The 23895-nt window shown below is 33.9% G+C and overlaps 7 protein-coding genes and 1 pseudogene across 8 annotated transcripts, besides 6 other annotated features; 4 read left to right on the forward strand and 4 right to left on the reverse strand.

Moving 5' to 3' along the window:
- Nucleotides 1–6519: part of a mobile genetic element that runs on past the window's edge.
- TVAGG3_0106670 (uncharacterized protein) lies at nucleotides 1842–2414 on the reverse strand (the record flags this gene model as incomplete). Its single annotated transcript, XM_051222987.1, has 1 exon — nucleotides 1842–2414. One exon carries the CDS (start codon nucleotides 2412–2414, stop codon nucleotides 1842–1844), a length of 573 nt encoding a protein of 190 aa, XP_051107973.1.
- On the reverse strand, nucleotides 2456–5381 carry TVAGG3_0106680 (annotated as a pseudogene). The gene has a single exon. A coding segment is annotated over exon 1 (2926 nt).
- A 1236-nt stretch (nucleotides 6520–7755) lies between the features above and the next one.
- Nucleotides 7756–8320, forward strand: TVAGG3_0106700 (GTP binding; the record flags this gene model as incomplete). Its single annotated transcript, XM_001307864.2, has 1 exon — nucleotides 7767–8300. The coding sequence occupies one exon, from the start codon at nucleotides 7767–7769 to the stop codon at nucleotides 8298–8300; it is 534 nt and encodes a 177-aa protein (XP_001307865.1).
- Nucleotides 8321–9178: 858 nt separating this feature from the next.
- TVAGG3_0106710 (nuclear chaperone required for maturation and nuclear export of pre-60s ribosome subunits) lies at nucleotides 9179–9415 on the forward strand (the record flags this gene model as incomplete). The annotated part of the gene is made up of 1 exon (XM_051222988.1): nucleotides 9179–9415. The coding sequence occupies one exon, from the start codon at nucleotides 9179–9181 to the stop codon at nucleotides 9413–9415; it is 237 nt and encodes a 78-aa protein (XP_051107974.1).
- A 652-nt stretch (nucleotides 9416–10067) lies between these two features.
- On the forward strand, nucleotides 10068–10661 carry TVAGG3_0106720 (uncharacterized protein; the record flags this gene model as incomplete). The annotated part of the gene is made up of 1 exon (XM_001307866.2): nucleotides 10068–10601. One exon carries the CDS (start codon nucleotides 10068–10070, stop codon nucleotides 10599–10601), a length of 534 nt encoding a protein of 177 aa, XP_001307867.1.
- A 199-nt stretch (nucleotides 10662–10860) lies between these two features.
- TVAGG3_0106730 (immunoglobulins domain-containing protein) lies at nucleotides 10861–11881 on the reverse strand (the record flags this gene model as incomplete). Its single annotated transcript, XM_051222989.1, has 1 exon — nucleotides 11092–11652. The coding sequence occupies one exon, from the start codon at nucleotides 11650–11652 to the stop codon at nucleotides 11092–11094; it is 561 nt and encodes a 186-aa protein (XP_051107975.1).
- Nucleotides 11882–14579: 2698 nt separating this feature from the next.
- On the forward strand, nucleotides 14580–18580 carry TVAGG3_0106740 (xanthine dehydrogenase family; the record flags this gene model as incomplete). Its single annotated transcript, XM_001307868.2, has 1 exon — nucleotides 14585–18508. The coding sequence occupies one exon, from the start codon at nucleotides 14585–14587 to the stop codon at nucleotides 18506–18508; it is 3924 nt and encodes a 1307-aa protein (XP_001307869.1).
- A 46-nt stretch (nucleotides 18581–18626) lies between these two features.
- Nucleotides 18627–18679: a mobile genetic element.
- Nucleotides 18680–18933: 254 nt separating this feature from the next.
- Nucleotides 18934–18995: a mobile genetic element.
- A 120-nt stretch (nucleotides 18996–19115) lies between these two features.
- Nucleotides 19116–19224: a mobile genetic element.
- A 613-nt stretch (nucleotides 19225–19837) lies between these two features.
- Nucleotides 19838–21435: a mobile genetic element.
- Nucleotides 21432–22346: a mobile genetic element.
- Nucleotides 22347–22788: 442 nt separating this feature from the next.
- TVAGG3_0106800 (uncharacterized protein) lies at nucleotides 22789–23892 on the reverse strand (the record flags this gene model as incomplete). Its single annotated transcript, XM_001307869.1, has 1 exon — nucleotides 23200–23619. One exon carries the CDS (start codon nucleotides 23617–23619, stop codon nucleotides 23200–23202), a length of 420 nt encoding a protein of 139 aa, XP_001307870.1.
- Nucleotides 23893–23895: the final 3 nt, after the last annotated feature.

Here is a 23895-nt window from a genome sequence, read left to right on the forward strand (position 1 = left end):
TGGTTTAGAGGACATACATGACTATGAATTTATATTATGACAAGATAGAATATGAGAGAGGTCCTATAAACTGGAGAAAGTGTCATAACAAAGAAATTTTATTAGTAAGTAAATGTGGTTTGAAATAGGACTACTTGTTTTAGGTTTTTTCCATTGTGTCATTTATTTATTTGACGTGGCAGAAAGTACAGAGAATATGAAGATGAACCAATGCCTGCAAATGTTCAGTATATGTACTCGTAAGAGATATTTTATTAATATTAAATGGACGCACAGAACTTAGCGAATGCACAGCAACCTGGACAACCAAACCCAGAGAATATTCCAAATGAAGTTAGAATACAAACTGCAATGGCAAACTTGGTCAATGCCAACAGATGTACAAATGCAAACTGCCATGTCAAATGACGCTGCGTTAGGTTTGCCACCATGGTATGCAAATATGAGATGGAAAGAGTTTTATACAAACCTGAAGTGGGATATAAACAACTTTATGCAGATGACGCGAACACAGGAGTGACCCAGAATATGTTTTTCTACCAGAGGAGAAACAGAATGTATGAGCTCCAGTTAAAGAATGCTATGAACTCAACAGGAAACGTAAGAGACTAGGCGGACATTAGATTTTTACATATAGTAAAATGGGTTTCTTCAGTAAGATAGGAAACTTCTTCAGAAGAGTTGAAGAGGTATATGGAATGGAATAAAAACCGTAGGAAGAGGAATTTGGAACGGAGTCAAAATATTGGTAAAAGGGTAGGTCAGTTTGTTGGTATTATACCTAAAGACCCCGAACCAGAAGAGCAAGTCCTGTTATACAACAGCCTGAACCTGCACCACAGTCTAGTTGGCAACCAAATCCAACACCTCAACCGTATTAAAAAATTATATTTTACCGTTCGATGTGAATATGGATATGGTGCAAATGAAGGGCGACTAAATTTTTCCTTTAACGGTTGAATTTTTGGGTCAATTGGTTTATTTAATATTTTGAAATCCTTTTTAAAATCTTTTTGCTTCTTTAATGTTTGAAATGGATATAATAAAGTGAATGATGAAGGATTAACTGAAGGAGGAGGTGGTAGGTACTGTCGTTGGAGGTTTTGGTGTTGCAGTGGTTTAATTTTATCTGCTTTGATTTTGGATGATGATTTTGGATTCCTTCCTTCCTTCATTAATTCTGGATGTATTCTATTCATTTGTTTTAAATATGCTGTATATAAAGGTTTGATATACTTTCCCGCTTCGAGTTTATGTTGAAGGATGAATTCCAAAAGTTGATCTTCATTTAAAAGTCGGGCTGAATATGGTTTAACTAATGAATCATAAATTAAAGCTTGTGCTTCATTTATGGTCTGAAGGACCTGGGCGTTTTGCACCTTTTGTTTTTGTTCCTTTGGTTTTTGCGGCTCAGGATTATATAATTTATATAATTTATATAATTCATCAATATCTTCTTCTGTTAATACTTTATTTTTGAAATCTTTCAATTGTTTAAGTTGTGATTTACTTTTTCCCTTTGAATATTCATTATTTTTAATTTTGTCTTTAATTTTAGAAATTATTTTATCATGATATTTCAAAACTTCATTTTTATAATACGAATAATAATAATCCATATCATCACCCGTTATATTGTTATCATGTTTTTGGAGATATGCTTTTAAATCATAATAATCAAGAAAATTTTGATTAAGTACTAAATCATCAATTAAATTTTTTAAATCTACGCTATTCATTTATATAAAAATAAAATAAATGTTTTAAGGGTGCCCGCCTCTTTGAATCATAGTATCAAAACCATCATTAACGGTTCCTTTTGTCTCTTCTGTGGCATTTTATTAAATAAATGGCATACAACATCCATTTTCACAACATACAGCCTTAGTGTGTGCTCCTGTTAATGCAGTCTTACCGATTGTTAAGCGAGTCATTGACCCGTTTTTAAGTTGTAAATTAATATTCTGACCATCAAATATCACTTTATCATTTATTATATCCAAATAATTTTTAGGTGTTAATTGTTTATTTTGTCGTAAACTAACTCCTTTCATTTTTTGTGCAATCTTTTTAAAATCACTTCCATCAATTGAACCGTTGAATGAAGTATAACACTTAGGACATAAAGCAACCATGTTATCACCTTGTTTCTCAATTGCTAAACCCAATAACTTCTTCTCATGTGCTTTTTCTTCAGCTTTATTCTTTAATTTAGGTTTAAATTTCTCATTAAAACAGAAGAAATCAAAAGGTGCGAATTTGTAAATGTTTTTATCATAAAATTTTTTATCGGTTACAATTGCTTGAAATGCTTGAGTGTTAGGAAGATTTGGGTCGCCAGCGATTGCCCAATAAGATGAATCGGTATCACCTTCAATGAAATGAAAACGATTAACATCCATGCATTTATACATAAAATCATAAATGAAAACCAAATACCAGTATTTTGCGTTATCTAAAGTGAAGAATGCCTCTTGTAAACATGTATCACATCTATAAAATCTATCTTTAAGCATCACTTGATACGTATCTCTCCTATTTCTCTTATGTTTTTAAACTTATTTGACATACATGCAACGCGTGCCTTCTGTGCATTCATTATTTTAGTCTTTGCGTAATTTTGTGTATTCATTGCATCGTAACCATATGATCCATTAAGTGAAATCTTGCAAAATAAACTTTTTCCTTTATTTCCTTCTAATTCAGCCTTTTGTCTTTCGTTCATAAATTCGTTCGCAAATTCATTAAAACAAGTATTTTTCGTAAATGTTAAAATTGATTGAATGTCATCAATGATAAAATGAAATCTGTCTATTAGATACCAAAGATAATAAGAAGAAAATGGTTGATATTGGTTGTGTGTTGATGCTAACTGAGTTAATTTTCTCTGTTTCTGGTCAACTGGTAGATTGTTTGATTTCATGTAATTATACATAAAACTGCCAATTGTTTTTTCATCTGTGATAATATCTAAGTTTCTTATTATCGGTAAAAAGTTTATGTAATCATTAATGTATTTTTCATCAATGTGACCCTTTACTTCAGCCACGAATAAAGTATTTTTCTTCTTAATTATTCCCAGTGCTTTTGCTTTCTTTGTTGCTGTATCACAAATGATAACACCATTCAATCTTCCCGGCATATACATTTTATGGTCAGTATATTGAATGAAATCATGAGGATTAGATGAAAATGATGAAGGATATAATGAATTAAAGTCAACACCAACGAAATGAGTCATAATGTTGGAAGTGTCCTCATTTGATACAGTTTTAGTTTCTGGATTATATGAAAGTTTATTAATGTGCGTGATTCCTTTAAGATTTACTCTATGTTGAACATTTGATAAACCACCAGTAATTCCATTACGGAGGATGTGATAAGCTTCAACTGAATCTAGAGTCATTGGTAAATTATTTTTTAATGTATAATTTCTTAAATTGATTCTTAAACGTTGAACATCTTCATCTTTATTTGATTTTACGACATTGCAATAACAACACATTAACTGACAATTTTCTTTGGTATGTGGTTTTTCATTATCGATTCTATCTAATGTTGGTTTATTAGCATATGTAAACGCTTTACCACACATTTTGCATTTAGATGAAAGGATTAAATCGTGATAGTATTGATAGTCATCCATTGAAACATTGTTTTTAGTATCCCTTTCTGCTTTTTCATCTTGTTTCTTATATGAATCAATTTTATATTTCCAATACTTTTTTGTTAATTCAAAACTTGATTCCACATTTTCTTCTTCTGGATATGTTTCGTTAGGATTGAAGTTCTTATATGCTAACGCGTAACGAATCATTGATGCATTCGATGATAAAGAAAGATTATGAAGCATGTCAATTTTATAAACAAATGTTTCTTCAATAATTTTATCAATTGGGTCAATCATAATTTCAACGTCTTTATTGCAATAATGAATAAAATATTCTAATCTATTCTCAAAATTTTTAGCATCATTGAGATATATTTGATAATCTGAATCGGATATTGTTTCTTGAGTTAATGCTGAATAAAATGAATCTTGAGTGAATGGTTCCACTTTATATAATTCATCTTCGTAATTCTCCCATGTGATGAATTGATAAGGGAAAAAGGATTTAACACGTGATTTATTGTTTCCGAAATCTTGAGTGAATTGGTCTAATGTTCCACCCGCTATATAATTTCTGATGTCAATAAATCTTAATTCATATGGACAGTTTGTTTTCTTTACAATGATTTGCTTAAATTGAGAAGAAGAACCCAGCATTGATTTTATTTTCCATTTTGCAGTGTTTAAATCACGAAGAATTAAATTTAAATCAAACTTTCCCGAATTAAAACCTATGATATTCACTTTATTGAATTCCTCATCTAGAAGTTCTTTAAATGCTTCCTTCTGTTTTTCATTTAATGTATGGGACAAAGTCCCCGCCGTTTGGTCCGTTTGCGGCTTCATTAATTCTTCATATTGTTCAATATTTGATTTAGCAACTAATGAACAGGTTGAAAATAAAAATTCAATCCAATCAGAGATGAACGAATCACTTGATGTTAAGCAAAAATTCCTCGTAAATGTTTTATCACGGTCTACGACCTCGCCGCTTCGGTCTGAAAGACCTTCAGGACTCAAAGAGTCCGTTTGCGGCTTTATTTTGACAGTTGATGATACCATAAATGGTTTTAAGTAAGCGTTCAAAGTTGCACATTCAGAAAGTTGAAGTTCTTCTTTAGTCTCTAATGTTTCGAAGTCAAAAGTAATATAATATCTTGTTGGTTTATAATATTCCTGCAAATTGTGAGCTAATAGCCATTGATATATCTTCTGTTTCGTGATATGTGGTGCATATGGTTGTTGTGTGTTTTGCAATTGAACGTCTTGAATTAATCTTCCATTATTTTTTTACATTTCTCACAATGTTTAAAAATCTTCTTTGGTTTTTCCTTTCTGGGTCATCACGGATAGAATATACTTCTTCTTTGCAAAAGGGGCAAACTTTATATCCTGTGAGTGCTTCAACGTCTGTAATTCTGTCAGCGTGAAGTTTTCCACATGGACTCTGTGTTAATAAAATATTTACTGTTTCAAATTCTGGATCTATCATTATTGATTCCACTAATGGAAAGTCTACCTTATTTATGTCTACGTCTTCTGGTTGAGGGTCACAATAATAAAAATCAATATTAACGTTTAACATTCTTGCTAACCTCTCACTTTCTGATGAAATGTCAAATCCTTCATATGCATCTATGGCTTCATTTAAATAACTTCTACGAGTTTTAGGATTAACACCATCAGGAATGTTATAGAAGCGTTTAAATAACCTTCTACCTTCGGCTCTTATTTGATTATCATTCATTTTAGCTGTTCCGTTTTTGTTCATTTATGTAAGAATAAAAAATTAAAAAATAAATAAAAATAAAGTTTATTTTTTTAAAGTCCAGGGCTAAAGTCCATAAAATGAATTAAGAACACATAAATTTTTATCATCTGCGACGTGACGAATACATTTTAATTTACTCAAGAATGCGTACCCTGATACATTAAATCTAATTCCTGTCTTATTTAATTTCACAACTTTGAAAAGGAATGTATGAATAGCTATAAAATGATGAGATGATGTTTTATGGGTTGCTTCCATTTTTTCTGAAATAAATGAATAAATATAATGTTTATAAGTTTTCATATCTTTTATATTCTTAATAACGAATGGTATAGACCTTTCAACTTCGTCTTCCTTCGGTGCTGTTCTTTCATATGAAACATTATTAGTATCTTCAATAATGAAACCACAATCGCATAAAATTTTATATGTACCAATTGTTTCTTTTGATATTTTATCTAACAAATCAAAAACTTTATCAACACCTGTACATTTATTTAAATAATAATTTGTGTAAATATCATGGTCTTCTTTCTTAATCGTATTTGTTGCATATGTTACATTTTTCAGTGCTTTTTTGAATTTTTCAGAATCAAGAGGAGGTGAAAGTAATATACATGGATAATCTCCATCGTCAATAAATTGTAACTTATGTTTATGAATAAATTTTGTGCCTTCTTCTGAAAGTGTTTCATCTATTTCACCATCTAATAAATTTTTAGTAGATTCCAAAAAGTAATTTTTATATCTTTCTTCATGAGATTTTTGAACTTCTGATTCTGAAGCTGGGATATTCATTAAACCCTCTACTTCATTCTCATTATATTTTTCAACTTCTCTTAATTCCTTAATTTTTTCATCTATTTCATCTCTTATTTTTTCCAGTCTTTCAATTTCATCATATTCATCATCTTTAATCCGTTCTTCATAATATTCAGGGAAAACATCAGGTTCTTTAGGTTTTTCTTCTTCAGATGTGGGATATAAGAAATTTATAACATCATCTTTATTCATTTTTCCATCATAATCTAAATCATTTAATAACTCCGCGAATTTTTGACAATTTCTTAAATAATATTTATTAACTTCATAACTCGCCTCCTCTAATATATCCTTTATTTCCTCGTTTGTGAATCCCAATTTTTTAACGTCGTTAGTCTTGACACTCATTTTCATACGAATTAAAAAAATAAATTATTCAAAAAATGTAAGACATGAATTTTTAAAGTTTATTTTTTTATTTTTTTTATTTCATTATGGTAGTTTATTTTTCATTCATGAATGATAATTATATCTGATTTCTTTTACTCTCTCATACATACTAGATTTGAAGAATTCAGAACTTTCCATAATCTCCTAAATGTTTTCTTATCCCTAACGTGTGCCAGTTATTATATGAAACTGTATAAACTTTATCTTTATCTTTACACCTTTCATCACTTCCAATATATTTATATCTCAGTTTTGATTTAGCATTTTCATATTCATTAGCGTTTAATAATTCACAGTCTTCCTTTTTAAATTGATGTTTAAGATATTCAGGATTTAATACTCTACGTTTATATGCTCCTAACTTAGTTCTAAAGGTTTTTCTACAAAATTTAGGAATTCCATCCTCTTTAATGTCATCAATGATTTCCATTTCATTATTTTCAATTTCTTCTTCTCGTTTATGAGGTCTTTGATTATGACTCCATTGATTCCATGAAATTAAATATTCTTTATCATTATATTTATACCTCATTAGCTTATTTTGGCTTTCATATTCATTTAATAATTCACAATCTTCATTTTTAAATTGAAGTTTAACCCATTCAGGATTTAAACAATGTTTAATTAATCGCGGAATATCTGACATCATCTATATATAGTTCTTTTTATAAAAGATAAAATAAAAAAAATATTTAAATTATTTTAAAATTGTAATTTAATGATTTATAAATAAATATATTTTAATGCATCGTCTATATATAGATGTAACAAAAAAAGTCACACAACCCGCACTCATCTACTACTATGAGAGCTGGAAAAAAACAAAAATTAGTTGCATTTAGTGATATATAAGAATTTTGTATGCTTTGGTCATATATTGCACAAATTTATATGCATATTTAAGGAAATGAAAGAATATTGTTTTATTGTGTTTGTTCATGATGTGATAGATTCTATTGTCTATTTTGTTTTGATGAAGAATCTTTCATAAGTCAAAGATAAAGAAAGAAGAATCGTCGATTTTAGAAAAAGCAATTGATGAATGTTCTTTAGAGAAAAATTCTTTAAAGTGGTATAGCAATTTGTAAATCAGCAAATCAGTAAGTAAAATCTCTTCTCTATCTTCATTACAATTGAAAAGGTCTGTTTGTGCGTTATTTATTTTTCAACAGAATGGGTCTTCTTCGCCTTCTTCAGCAGATGCGCCGCTCTGCAAACGAGAGCCGTATTCTTCTTCTTGGTCTTGACAATGCAGGCAAGACAACCATCCTCCGCAATCTTTGCAACGAAGATCCAACGTCAACATCACCAACACGCGGTTTCAACGTCAAAACGATTCAATCCGAAGGCTTCAAATTCAATGTTTGGGACATTGGTGGTCAGAAAGCCATCCGTCAGTACTGGGATAACTACTACGAGAACAGTGATGCTCTTGTCTGGGTTGTTGACTCCTGCGACGAAGCTCGTCTTGAGGAGACAGGCACAGAGCTTACATCACTTCTTTCAAACGAGAACCTTAAAGGTGTTCCAGTTCTTATCTTTGCAAACAAGCAAGATCTTGCATCAGCTCTTCCACCAGATCAGATCACAATTTCTCTTGAACTTCACAACATCCGCGACCGTCAGTGGCAAATTCAAGGTTGCTCAGCCATTAAGGGAGACGGTCTTGACGACGGACTTAAATGGCTCGTTCAGACAATGAAATAAATCATGATTATATATATATCTTAAGATTTCGATAATTAATACTTTTTTTTTAATTTTCCATTATATTTTGATCGATCAATTCTCCTGCATTGAGGGTAGACTATATCTTACACTTTTCTATTGAACTGTTTGACTTTCTGACAATTTTCGATATTTTTTTTTAATAAAAATTGTTGAATATGACTTGAAAGAACTGCCACAATATTTTTCTGCAAATGCATTTCGATGTGCAGGATATGGATTTGCCAAGCATTCAATTTCAAAGTCTTAAATCAATTCAAAGAATTCTTGAAAACAATTACGTCCATATCTCAATTCTCCAGTTCATTGACCGATCAATTTCTTTGTTACAGTCTTACGATAGATTCAAGCAGTCGCAGCAACAATTTGCTGATAAATGCTTGGTGCACACTTAGGACCCTGCAGATTCGTTGTTTTAATAACGAAACAAATTTTGATCGCAATGTTAGATGGGATTGGTGAATCAGATGAAAACAACAAAAACGACAAACCACAACAAAAAGGAGGCCAAGATGGAGTTGGTTTAGGTGACAACTCAAGTGATGAAATTTAAAAGCGAACAAGAAGGCGATTCGAATCTGACACAGCTCAATTGGATGAAGAGCCAGAGAAGATGGAAATTCCAAGCGAGGATGACAGAATGTTTATATGAAATCCAGAAGGAGAAGAAGCCGACATGAAAATTGTTGAAGAAAGACCTCCTGACATCAAATAAGAACCTGATTTGTTCGAAGGAAAATGCTGAAGAATAAGACAACAATGAACAAGAAGATATCGAAGGATGTGGAAAAGGAGAATACAAAGCAAACGAAAAGGGAGAAGAAACGAAAGACGAAGAGAAAATACAAGAAAAGTAAATGGAAGATATCGAGAAACAACTTGAAATTGTACAGAATGAGATCTTAGAAGAAGACGAAGGAGGACAAATAGATGAAGATGGAACAAAAGAAACCAAAGAAATTCCAGATAGACCCGAAGAATATAAACAAGAAACAGACGAAAACAAACCAGTTCCTGGTGATCAAGGGGAATTCATTGAGCCAACAGGAAAACTACTACAATGTCGAAAGGACTTTGAATTTCAAATCTGTTGAAGGAGAAAAAATCATCGCAATCGATTGGAACAATAACTGATGAATCAAGAGCGAAATGAATCAGCGAAATCAATGATACGCATAATTCTGCAGCCGAACTCTACGAACAACTTCGATTAGTACTTATTTTTGACTTTCAAATTATCATTTATCTTATGGATACAGATAATGAATGAATCAATACTGAAGTTTCTTCTTCATTGCATCGCTATTTATGTTTTTCAAATGTTAGAAAATATCAATATAACTGTTATTTTCCTTTTAATCTCTATGAGATCTTTATCGTTTTGTTCTATGGATAAAAAAATCCTTTTATATCATTGAGATCTTTCAATTGTTTGAAACAGAATCATCACTAACAAACCTCAGTTAAAGATATATCATTAGAATGGCATGAGCATTTATGGGTGCAGCACGCCAGTATTATTCCACAAATCTGATCAATTTTGAAGCATGTTGTAAATGAGTGATATTAATTCTTTGTTTCATGTTATTTCAATATTTCAAATTTATTCTGATTTTTATTATCCTAGCTTATCTTGTCACATTTCTTTTGACATTTTGACATTTGAGATTTCGATTTGACAAATTCGAAAAATAAAACAACACTAAATTTCCATATATATTTTCGAATATACAGGATATTTGAAAAATGGATGTCACTTTTTCACGGTTTTCAGTATCAGCAATGATTGCTTTGTTTTTAACAACATTTGCTGGTGCTGCCCAGGATTGGGGTGATACGCCAACTCCATGGAGATGGACTCCATCACCATCTTGGGATAAAACAGCACCACCTAAAAAGAAATGGCCAACAGAATCACCAACATGGCCTGCAACTAAAACAAGACAGCCAAAAACGCCAAATCCAACACAAGAACCTCCAAAACCAGACACACCAGCACCAACAGAGACAGCAACAACAACAACGACAACTAAAATAATAGATACACCTTCTCCATCTGCAAACGCACAAACTCCAGATGCTACAATGACTCCTAAACCAGATGACCAGAAGAGCGGATGGGCAAAGCACCAGACAATGTATATCTCATTAATCGCTGTTGGAGCAGTCATAATCATTGCAATTATTTTCGTGGTTGTTATTCTCTCAGTTAAGAAGAGAAAGGACGATCAATCTACCACTCTTAACGAGCCAATCCTCGGCGAAAAGGAATTGATTTAATTCTAATTAATTCTTTTAATAGTTTTGATATTTTTATTGATATGCTTATAAAAGTTAGGACTTTAAACAAAAATATTATTTATAGTTTGAACATAAGAAAAAATTTTTCGAAAAATAGAGGGTGTTAGTATACTCAACCCCCTCATTAATTATAGTTTATAGAGGAATAGTAACAGAGGCCTTTTTCAGGTATCCTTTAAGAAGTTTCCGAAAGAGTTTATGCTAATATAACCTCATTTCTAGGTAAATAGGGGACATTGTTCAACTAAAAGTTTAGTTGCATACTGGCCTCGTTTCCTAAGAAACTTAATCAAGTATTTTACTTTCGATGTAAACCTTTCATGCATTTTTCCAATTCTGCATATATATAAAAGGTTTCCTTCTATAATATAAGAAGGATCCTTTAAGAAAATTTTAGGAATTATCTTATAAATAAATTTTTTTTATTGTTATAACCGACAACATTATAATAAAAACAAAAAATAATATATTAGTAGTTTTCATTTGAATGCAACAATGGCTGGTCATCACCAGATCCCTTGTTTCCACCAAATTTTGGAAAATTGAAATATTTCATTGAAATAAATGCAGCAACAATAATAATTACAGCTGCAATTATGTAGAATGCTGTGAGATTAATTTCTTTGTGTGTACTTATGATCTGGAATTGAAAATCTTGTTTTGACCATGTAGCGTTGTCGTAAGAAAGATATATTTGTACTAATTCTTTCTTAGAAGTAATCTTAAACTTTGGAACTTTGCATTGAACAAGATTCTGGGTCAATACAATTCCGGGCGAAATTGTATTGTTAAACTTGCAAGATATATCGGATAATGTAAACTTAGCCAAAGATTTAAGCGAAATGTTAATACTTGTTGAAATTGGACCAGATGGAGGGAAATAACTTTCAACATAAGGGATAGCACGTGCACAGCCTTGCAAAATTCCAATGAAATAAAATCCTTTTTTGCATTTGCAAACTCCAGGATAATCGCAAATCATGTTTGCAGAGCAATGTGGATGACAAATCCAACAGCCACGTTCTGACATTGGCTCATCATGGAAATAATTTTGGTTACAGATGCAAGTACCATTTGGTCCAAGAGTTTCTGATATTGGATTACATTTTCCGATATTAATATTTCCAGAAGTGAAAACTGTGCTGTTTTTATATGTAATCTTTGTAAAATTGAATTTCGAAACGGATGGTCCAGTTAGGTTTCCATCTATTGAATGCGCTAGCCTTGAAAAAAAGGAAAACAGCATTTCTAGAAATTTGATTCCGTTTTATCGTCTTGTCCGATTATTTTTGACTGAATCTTCTAAATTTTGATTGAACACATAAGAAATCATGGTAGAACAGCCCGATTTCGATGTGGTTAAGATGCAAGATAGTATGGACAAATATAAGATGTGCTTATATTCGTGCGACATTTCAAGGAGATTTGATTAACAGTTTTTGAGATTTGAAATTTTGGATTGTAACATACTGATTTTCTGGCACATAATTTACTTTTTGAATATGCCTATATGATTGCAAGAGTCCTTTGTCAAAAGAATGAGTTATATTTTAATTTCGAATTAACTTTGGGTTTTTTCTCCAAAATGTGAAAAACAAACAATAACATATATTTATCTTGATCTTTAAAATACTTATCTGATAATCATTAAAGCTGGATTTCAATAGATAATCACTTAGAGCTGTTTAAAATACCTCATATTAAGTCAGTATTTTTAAATTTTACCAATAATTTTTAATTTTGGCAATGGATATTTACTATATTGTGGATGTATATTTGATGTGCCAACTATTGCATGAAAGTTATTATTATTAAAAATTATATTCAATGTCCTGCTCAGTAAATATATGTCTTTGAGATATAAAATGTATTTACTGTTTAAATTTTGAATATTACATAGCTTTTTAGAAAATATTCTTTTAGTGTCATTAGATACCATGAATGTTTTGGGACAACACACCTTAGTGAGAGTTTATGTAGTTTGATGTGTATTCACAACAGTGAAAAACATCACTATTCATATCTTTGAAGAAACGATTGAGATGAATTTTGATTATCCTCATAGTATTGTCGCCCATCATTGAAACATGCAACATGAAGAACGTATTTTGGCACAATATTCTATTAGAAATAGTTATATTTATAAGATACGAATTAGAATTGAAACAAAAATATATGTGTATGATTTCAAAATAATAAAATCCAAGTAATACAATCTAGTGGATTATGTTAATACATTTATTTCTGCTCAAATTCTTGAAGGGATTTAAAAAAAAATTGAAAAAAATAAAAATCTTGAACAAAAATACAAAATTCATAGGAAAAAATGAAAGCTATTTTTTTTTGAAATTATAAAGATGATTTATAATTGATTTAAATGAGAATGTTTGCATTTTGGTATAAAAATCAAGAGCAAAAATTGATAAATATTTGGTTCAAAAAGCTAAAATGAAATATATAGTATGCAAATGATCACATTACTATCGAGTTATCACATATATTAAACTTTTTGAACTAGTTTAGTTAATATTGGAGATTGTAAAACAATGTTTTTTTTTTCTATTTGATTGCGAAGCTTCCTTAATCCAGAGGTGTTTGCCCAGAAAATGCACCTATGATACAGGGAATATGACTTACATGGTGCTGGTCAAAGCCGTGCAATCAAATTATGATTGCATAGTTTCCTTCATTTAGAGATGCTTGCACAGACAATATGTCTCAGATGCAAGCAATTATACAAAATGAACCTTAATGAAACTTTTTAAAAGTACAAGTTCATTGACGTATAAGGTCGGGTTGAAAACTCGTACATGCCTCAAAAATTGAATACTTTTCAATAGACTTTCTCAATCCTATCGTCAAAAATATGTCATTCTATCGTTCACTTTACAAAACCTATCGTTCACTTTACACAACCTATCGTTGAAAATCTGTCATTCCTCTCAATTTTTGAGGCATGTACGAGTTTTTTTGAAGCCCCCATTTTTCAACCCAACCTTAATCAACTCATATGCCTAAAAATGAAAGGTAATTGGTCATTTACTAAGCCACATGAAATTTTTGCTTTTGCATATCAAAATTACCAACTTTGATAATTTTCGTGTTGTAACGCTCTTTGAATTTTTTGAAAGAGACGGAGTTATAGTTTTACTCACTCGATTACATATTTTCCCCGAAGCCCACATTTGGTATCAACATAGAAAACCATATTATGGGCTATCAAATAAAAAAAATCTGTCTAACTACTCTAACCAACTTAAGATTTTTTATGCAAAGTAAACCTTTGAAAAATGTCAACCAATTAATTAGTGTTTTTATATAAAATCACATTTGCATATATACGTTTCTATGCGTACGACCAATTTTGCATCACTTCACATTTAAAACATTATTCTGAAATATCGAACCAATACTGACAAACCGTTTTTATAGTTTTAACTACCAATACAAATGAAAATCATTTAATGTCATAAAATATATAAGAATTCCCAAAACAAATCAATAATTAACAAAATCATTTCAAAATCATTTCTCTTTCAATTTTTGAAAATCGACCAAAGATGCAATATCTATTTATATTTGATATATATTAGTAAAATAAAAAATGTTTCATAATATTTTGCATCAAGAATTTGAATGATTATTCAATTTGAAACTATGCAAGTTATTAGAAGATATAGCTTGAACGTTTTAATGTCGGAATTTAAATTCCTAAAATCATCAAAACAATATTCAAAAAAATATTTGATTAAAATAAATCTACACATAATGTTGAGTAATCATGGCTAAAAATCATCGTTTTTCCCTTTACAAAACTTGTCAAATTGTATGTATGAAAATTTAATTCTATAGGAGAAATATAATTTGACCATCGACGTAAACTATTGAAACGTTCATCTTAAATTAAATATGCTCTATCAAAAAAATTGAATTGACTACTCAATTTTTCATCAGTTCAAATAATGTTGCATTCCATTGGAAACTTAACTCAAAGAGCACAATCGAATGTGGCTTATGCGCATAGCATAGACTTCTTTGTTAATGGCAAGCAAGTTGTCCTCAAAGAAGGCGAGTTCAACCCAACCATGTCCGTTGCCGATTGGCTTAGATCCGATAAGGTCAAGCTTTTTGGTACAAAAATCAGTTGCGGTGAAGGTGGCTGCGGCGCTTGCACAGTTGTTATTTCCTCATATGATCCAATTACAGGAACTGTAAAGCATCGTCCAGTCAACTCTTGCCTTACACCAGTTGCCCAGCTTCACCACTGCTCATTGACAACAGTTGAAGCTCTTGGTAACCTTCGTGAAGGTTTACATCCAGTTCAAGCTGCTATTGTCAAGCACCACGGCACACAATGCGGCTATTGCACACCAGGTTTTGTTATGAATGGTTACGCCATGCTCCTCGACAACCCACATCCAAAGGTTCATGAAATCGAAGAACAATTTGATGGAAACCTTTGCCGTTGCACAGGTTATCGTTCAATTGCTGATGCTTTCCGTGAATTCTCAGATGTTGCTCCATCCGATGACATCCTTGTTTCACCAGAGCCAACAAAGATCAAACAACATCAGGATCCATTCGTCCCAGACTACGCCAAGAAGCCAATTGATGAGCCAGTCCTCATCAACTACGGCAACGTCAAGTTCTTCATCCCAGCTACAGTTGAACAGTTAGTTCAACTCAAAGCTGAGTATCCAGCAGCCAAGATCGTCGCTGGTTCCTCAGAAGTTGGTATCGAAGTTCGCCAGAACGTACCACAAGAGGCTGTTTTCATCTCATCTGCTCACTTACCAGAACTTATCACCCTTAATCTTGAAGACGACAAGCTTACATTTGGCGCCTCCACATGCCTTCAGGACATCATGATGTTCTGCGAGCACAAGCTTAAGGAAGACCTCCCAGCTGAGAAGAAGCGCCTTCTTAAGCAGCTTCATGAGCGTCTACGCTACTTCGCTTCTACACAAATCCGTAACACAGCCACAGTTACAGGCAACCTTGCCCACGGTGGTGCTGTTACTGATCTTTCCAACTTCCTTCTTGCTACAGATGCAATTTACCACGTCAAGAACGCCAAGAAGGGTATCGATGAGGACGTCACAATTGAGAAGTTCTTCACAGCTTACAGAAAGACAAAGCTTGATCCATCAGATGTCATCACACGCTTCGAAATCTCACTCATGAAGAAGAACGAGTACGTCGGCCAGTTCAAGCAAGCTCACCGCCGTGACGATGATATCTGCATCGTTTCTGCTTCCATGAAGGTCACTCTTGGTGCTGATGATGTTATCGAAGACATCAAGATCGCCTACTCTGGCATGGCTGCCTTCCCACAGCGCGCTTACCAGACAGAAAACTTCCTCAAGGGCAAGAAGTTCGACGACTCCACAATTCAGGCTGCATACCAATACATCCACAAGGACTTACCACTCGATGACTACGCACCAGGTGGCTTCGTTCCATTCCGCCGCGACCTTGCTGAGTCCTTCCTCTTCAAGTTCTACCAGCAGACACTTAAGGAGATGGGCAGAAAGTACGACCCAACAGCTGTCGATCTTATCGAGAGACCAGTTCCAAAGTTCACAAACATGAACTGCCAGCCAGATAACGTCGAAGTCCTCAAGCCAGAGCTCAAGGGCATCGGCAATCCACTCCACCACAGATCTGCTCAGCAGCAGACAACAGGTGAAGCTGTCTACGTCGATGATATCCCAGATCCAAATGGCTGCTTACACGGTGGCTACGTCATGTCATCAATTCCACACGGCAAGATCAAATCAATCGACTACGGACCAGCTCTCAAGGCACCAGGTGTTGTTGATGTTGTCACATACAAGGATGTCAAGGGCCTCAACTCAGTCGGTGATGTCTGGAAAGATGAACCAGTCTTTGCTGAGGATGAAGTCAGATTCATCGGCCAGCCAATCGCTATGATTCTCGCTGATACACACGAGCACGCCTGGGAAGCTGCTAAGCTCGTCAAGATTGAGTACGAAGAGCTTAGACCAGTTCTTTCAATCAAGCAAGCTGTAGAAGAGAACTCCTTCTTCGATGTCCACCACCAGATTGTCCGCGGTGACACAGAGACAGCCATGAAGAAGGCCCAGCACGTTGTCGAAGGCAAGCTTTCCATCAACGGCCAGAGCCACTTCTACCTCGAGACAAACTGCGCTTTAGCCGAACCACTTGAAGATGACAAGATCAAGATCACATCTTCATCCCAGAACCCAACATTCGGCCAGCTCGAAATTGCCAGAGTCTGCAACATCCCAGCTAACAAGGTCGACTACCACGTCAAGAGAATGGGTGGTGGCTTCGGTGGCAAGGAAACACGTGCTTCCACACTTACAAACGCTGTTTCTGTTGCAGCTCTCAAGGTCAAGAGACCAGTCAGACTTTCTCTCGACAGACAGATCGATATGGCTACAATCGGCCAGCGCCATCCATGCGAGACCAAGTACAAGGTTGGCTTCAACAACGATGGCACAATCCAGGCTGTTGAGTTAGATATCTTCTTCGACTGCGGCTGGTCATTAGATCTTTCCATCGCTGTCACAGATCGTGCTTTGTTCCACTCCGACTCATCATACTACATTCCAAACCTCAGAACACGCTCCCACCTCTGCAAGACAAACACAATCACAGGCACAGCTTTCCGTGGCTTCGGTGGTCCACAGGGCATGATCTCCATGGAAACAGTCGTTGAGCACGTCGCTAGAGAGCTCAAGATGCCAGTCGAAGCTGTCAGATGGAAGAACCTTTATCAGGAAGGCCAGATGACACACTTCCACGTTCCTCTCAAGAACTGCAACGTCGAGAGATGCTGGAAGGAAGTCGACCAGAAGTTCAACCTCAAGAAGATGAGAGAGGAATGCGACAAGTTCAACGCTGAACACAAGTACAGAAAGCGCGGTGTTGCCATGACACCACTCAAGTTCGGTATCGCCTTCACATTCTCTCCACTCAACCAGGGCAATTGCCTCGTCCACATCTACAAGGACGGCTCTGTCCTCATTTCCCACGGTGGCACAGAAATGGGTCAAGGCTTACACACAAAGATGTGCCAGATCGCCGCTTCCGTCTTAGATATCCCAGTCGATTTAGTCAGAATCGATGAGACATCCACAGACAAGTGCGCTAACACATCTCCAACAGCTGCCTCATCCGGATCAGATCTCAACGGCCACGCTGTCTACGATGCTTGCATCCAGCTCGCTGCCAGATTGAGAAGATTCAGAACAGACAAGAACAAGAAGTGGAAAGATGTCGTCATGGACGCCTACCTCAACAGAACAGATCTTTCTGCTCACGGCTACTACTCCATGAAGGATGTCTACTATGACTGGAACACAGGCATCGGCCAGCCATTCCAGTACTACACTTACGGTGCTTCCGCTGCTCTCGTCGAAATCGACTGCTTGACAGGTGACCACCAGATCATCAGATCCGATGTCTTGTTCGACACAGGCGAGTCCATGAACAAGGGTATCGATATGGGCCAGTTGGAAGGTGGCTACATCCAAGGTGTCGGATGGCTCACAACAGAAGAAGTCATGAAGGGCAACTTCGAAGAGAACAGATGGATCAAGCCAGGCAAGGTCCACACAAACGGCCCAGGCTACTACAAGGTCCCAGGCTTCAACGACTTACCACACGAGTTCAACATCGGATTCCTCAAGGATTCCTCCAACTCTGTCGGTATCTTCTCATCAAAGGCCATCGGTGAGCCACCGTTCTTGCTCTCACACTCTGTTCCATTCGCCATCATCGATGCTATCCGCGCTGCACGCAAGGACAACGGCGCTTCTCAGGAGTTCCAGTACGACTTCCCAATGTCCGCTCCTCGCATCAGAGAACTTTGCGGATTGAAGCTTAACAAGAAATAAGCTCAGTTTTTAATAATTGGTTTTCTTTCTCAAGAGAATCACAGTTTATGAGTTCATTTTTTTACAATAAAGTTTAAATTTTTATTTACATAATTTGTTTTGGTATTTTTGGTCCCTGTATATAGTGACTAACAGTATTTACACGGTCCAAAAATTTTGGCTAGAGATTTGCCTGGAGGGAGACATCAAACTTGCTCGATCAGGGTGTTCAATTTTACAACATTTTTTCACACTAAATTCTACTTATATCTCAATTCCTCGACAATTTTCAAATATATTTAATATCTATTTCATTCTTTTGGTTTCCATTTCTGAACTATTCAATTTTATTATTGGAGAAAAGCTTTAATGGAAACCGAATCTGAAAACAAGTCTATTGATATTCAGACTATAAACAATAAAGTCGATACCATTGATGGTAAGGTTGTTATATACGAAAACGATAAAAACAGTTTGACAGAAAAGTGACAACTTTACGTGTCAAAAATATAAAAAGTGATATTTTATTCATCATTATCTTCTTCATAATTTATTTCATATTCTTCGTCTTACCAACAAAAGATGGGAATGTGAACAATTGCGGGCAATTTTTAGCCATTTTGGCTTGGAACTAGAGCCTGCGAGGTACATGGATAGTATCAGTACCTCACAGGCTCTAGTTCTCTATATGGCGCCGAGAAATTTTGGTGAAATGTGGTCGCATTTCACCAAAATTTTTTCGGCGCCATAGGATGAATTGGAGGGTGAGAGATATTATTTCATACAATACTACTCTCACCCTCCAATTCCCAGCCAAAATGGCTAAAAATTGCCCGCAATGTGAACAATTGCGGGCAATTTTTAGCCATTTTGGCTTGGAACTAGAGCCTGCGAGGTACATGGATAGTATCAGTACCTCACAGGCTCTAGTTCTCTATATGGCGCCGAGAAATTTTTGGTGAAATGTGGTCGCATTTCACCAAAATTTTTTCGGCGCCATAGGATGAATTGGAGGGTGAGAGATATTATTTCATACAATACTACTCTCACCCTCAATTTTAATTACTTAAACTCATTCTATTTTTTTGACATGTAAATGTCACTTTTACTGAGATCTGACACAATGTCAGATCTCTTTTTTTCGTATATAAGAAGGTTAGCAGCCTTCAAGCATCTTTTGATGAATATAAAGATGAAATGAACGACTATAAGGGTGCACCCGTATGTACGTTTATTTGAGAGGAGGAGGATTACCCTCTCAATTTTGAGGGATTCGTTAGTTTATTTTCTCGATGAATATGCAATAAAATTTGATTTTTACCTTATCAATATACTTCATATAATATACACTATAGATCCAAGGTGATGTGATTTTTGCATCCCTGGGATGGACGATACACCCAAAGTGTCACCTTTTTTGGGATAACATGAATTTTAAATATCATGAGAGTTCTGCAAACCATATGCACAATATCTATTCAGCCTGACTTCTTGTATATATGAGTTAGACTTCTTAAATATTGTGCTTGGGGCGATATAAGTATTTCCGAGATTACCATCGTGCTCTATAGTATGCTACTTCTCCCTGGTTCTAGCTCAGTTCCAAGGATATTGGCGTTCAAGGATTTGGCAAGGTCCTTCCGAAGTCTCTCATTCGATGAGAGATTTCGGAAGAATCTTGCCTTAAAGTACTCCAACTCTTGTTCTTTTGTTCCTAAATAGTGAGAAAAGTTATTTGACTACTTAAGGTAGAGATTATCCGAGGTCCCTCATTTGATGAGAGGCCTCGGATAATCTCTGCTTTAAAATTGTACACTTGTAGTCCATGAGAGTGTAAGTATACATTGATAGGACAGCTTTCTTCTGAAGTCTTAGATTTGATGAGAACCTCAGAAGAAAACTGTCCTATTTTATAGTAAAAGGAGTTTCAGGAGCTCCAAAGCTCCCTTTCGTAAGGATTAGGAGCTTTGGAGCTCCTGGTTCGTAGATGTGTTTCGCATCTTTCATCAGCAAAGGACATTTACCATCTGGGACTCTGTTGATGGAGACTCAGGAGCTCCAAAGCTCCCTTTAGTAAGGATTAGAAGCTTTGAAGCTCCTGGTTCGTAGACGTGTTTCGCATCTTTCATCAGAAGAGGCCCAAATGGTAAATAGCCTCTGCTGATGAGCTTCAGGAGCTCCAAGACTCCCTCTCGTAACGATTAGGAGCTTTGTAGCTCCTGAAGGTAAGGTAGGATTGCTCTGATCTCTAATCAGTAGATGCCATGCCTCATTATGAACTCTACTGACAAGAGATCAAGAGCTCCAAGGACTCCTTTTTTAGTTAGTGGCGTTCTCACCATTTAGTAGGATTGCTGATCCTACTAATGAAGTGATCACTTAGTATACGTTTTGAATAAATTGAATTTTTTTTAGAATTTAGTATTTTTTATAGACATCACATGTATATTATAAATACATAAATATATTCTTTAATTCAAAAAATTCAATTCGGTTTTGGGATGGGCATCCCAGCCCCAAGTATTCAATTTTATTCAATTTTTAAAGAATTTTGGGTTGGGATGCCCAGACCAAAACAAGCTTTATATTTTGATGTGTAGATACGTATGTGTGCATCATTGTTGTGTTATATATTATGTTTTTAATGAAAAAAAATCTGATTCAAAAAAAATTATCACTAATTAGTTGATAATATAAAGAAAAAATAGATAAATTGTATGTTTTTAGAGTATTTATCCACATTCACTCATATGAATTTCATTAAATAGTGTCTTTTTACTCCCAAATTTATTTTGAATTATTGAAATCAAAGAAAAAAAATCAGAAAAATTTCTCGAAATTTTTATTTTCAAAAAAAATTTGGATTTTATATTGAAAACTGACACTGGGAGGACGATAGGGCTGGGATTGGAGATACCCCGCTCACTTGGGAAAAATACGGATCTATAATATACACATGTTCATGTAAAAACTTATTTCCAAAATCCTCAGGAATTAAGGGATTTTTGAATTTTAAGAATTTTTTTCGAATTTTTTCGAAAAAAAAAATATTTTCAGAACAGCCTTAACGGCTAAGATTTAGGAACAATGTTAAGTATCAAAAAGAAAGGAGGTCTGATATAGACAACATATATTGTTGAAGGTTGAAAAAATCTCTAATATTTGAGCCCAAAATTTCAAATTTTAATTTTTTGAAAAAAGAGGCAACCCGTATGTACGTTTATTTGAGAGGAGGAGGATTATATTTTTGAAAGGGTGAAACATTATGAATATGTTAATTATATAATAATATGTATTATTATAAAAAAGAAAAAATAAAGCACGTTAAAATTTTTCTTTCTTGATTTTTTACAAAATCTACTTAGAATTATGCAAAATATGACTAAATAATTATAAATTTCAAGTTAAATTTTAATTTTGATAAATAATTTAAATTTCAAAATATCAAGTTCAGTTCGACTATGTATGTAGTAATTCCTCAATAAAGTGCCAAAACCCTATTAAAATATATGAACATTTTCAACATTTTAATGTTTTTATTTAAAAATTTGCTGGAATATGAGCTTCAAACAATTATTATGTAAATAAAAATAATTAAATATATGTATTTATTCGTATTACAACCGTAGTAAGTCGATTCTTCCTTTCTTCTACTGAGGTTTGAATTTGATTTCGAATTGTAAAGAGATTCAAAGGGAAAATACTAGCGGATAAAAACTACCTCCATGAAAGGGTCATAATGGAGTCAAGTTGTATTTTTTGATATTTTTTGCTTTTCGAGCCTAAATAGGTAGCCAAGATAATGCCTAAAAATAAGGTTCTAAATTCTGAAGTTTACATTATCCTCTCGTGTGCACCCTTAAAAAAGAAGTTCTCAAAATTCGTAAAATATTTTGGGATAATTTTAGAATCATTCAAGACCAATTTAATAGGGAATATGAATATCATAAAGCAGTTGCTGCACTGAAAATAAATATTATCACCTCACGGACACCAAAGCCATCTGAACAAAACAAAAATGCTCCCGAACCAAAGAATGCAAACAAACAGTGAATCCTTCTGGTAGTCTCACTTATCATAATTAATATTTAACTAAAACCTTTATATTTTGAAAAGTTTTTTAATAGACATGTGTATTTCTTCCTCAATTTGATATCAATCACCTTTTTCCCCATGAATACTGAAAAAAAAAAGATCGATGTATAGTAACGCCAAAAATATAGGAAGTTTACATGACATTGTCGGTCAAGAATTATTAGATATAAAGTAGAATCTATGATATATAAATGTAAAAATCAAATGTTTATTCCTAAGATCTAAATATACAATAATTTATAAATGTACATTTGACTTATGTAAATTAAATGTAACTACATATGGTAGAGTACCAATTTGGAGAAAGCTCATATAGAAGAAAAGATTCATGGAACAAAACGCCATCTGGTGCTTATAGACAATTAATTAACTTTCAGAGATCATTGGTAGCCCACTGAAATACCTTGAAGTATGATAATATATATGAATATGCATATAAATTTGATTCCATATTTCTGCGTGAATACCAGAAAAATACTTTGTATGCTCATTAAATTCTGATATCAGGAAAAAGCATGTGAGCATAGCAGATCCAAAAGAAAAATTTCGTGTAAATGCTCAATCGAGTTAATAATATCTCTCGGAGCTCTTGTTTGCGCTCAGCGTATATTGAAAATTTAGTTTCCATCATCAGAATAATCTGAATAATACCCATAACTATAATATTCTTCATCCTGCTGTTTCTTTAATTGAAGTTTGTAGGCTAATATTTCTTCTAATCGAGCAATTTCATTATCTAATGCATCAAGTTCCTCCATTTCTTTAGAATCATCCTCATCTTCATTATATACTATAGCTTGTGCTACTTGTTGCTCATGATCTGCAACTTTAACGTTACCCACTATTTCTGCAACTTGTCCAATTTCGGATTCAACTTTAATAAAGTGATCCAATTCTGCATTAAGCATTGCTTCAAGTGTACCTGGTGAAAGATCTCTTGTCTTTGGATTTTCTTTTGGTAAATTGTCCTGGTAATCAATAATTGTCTTTGGTTCCGATAATTGAATTTTAGCTTTCGTTTGCTGAGGCTGATACATGGTGAATTGTGCAGAAATTGAAGGTTTTGCATTATTTTGTGGGATTTCAGAATATGACGGTGGTAATGTTGAGTTTGTTTCAGTTCTTTCGAATGTTATATTTGTGTGTGTTGGTTTTTCTTCGGCTTTAATCGGATTATTCTTTTTCCTGAATAAAGAAGATACTATTGATGGACCCCCACCAGCAAAGTAGTGGGAATTTGGTCTAAAACTATCAGGAGCGTTCAAAAGGAATTTTTTATAAACGTACACTTAAAAAGTGACATTCTTAAAATT

Source organism: Trichomonas vaginalis, chromosome IV (assembly GCF_026262505.1).
Source record: "Trichomonas vaginalis G3 chromosome IV, whole genome shotgun sequence".
NCBI classification, from domain to species: domain Eukaryota; phylum Parabasalia; order Trichomonadida; family Trichomonadidae; genus Trichomonas; species Trichomonas vaginalis.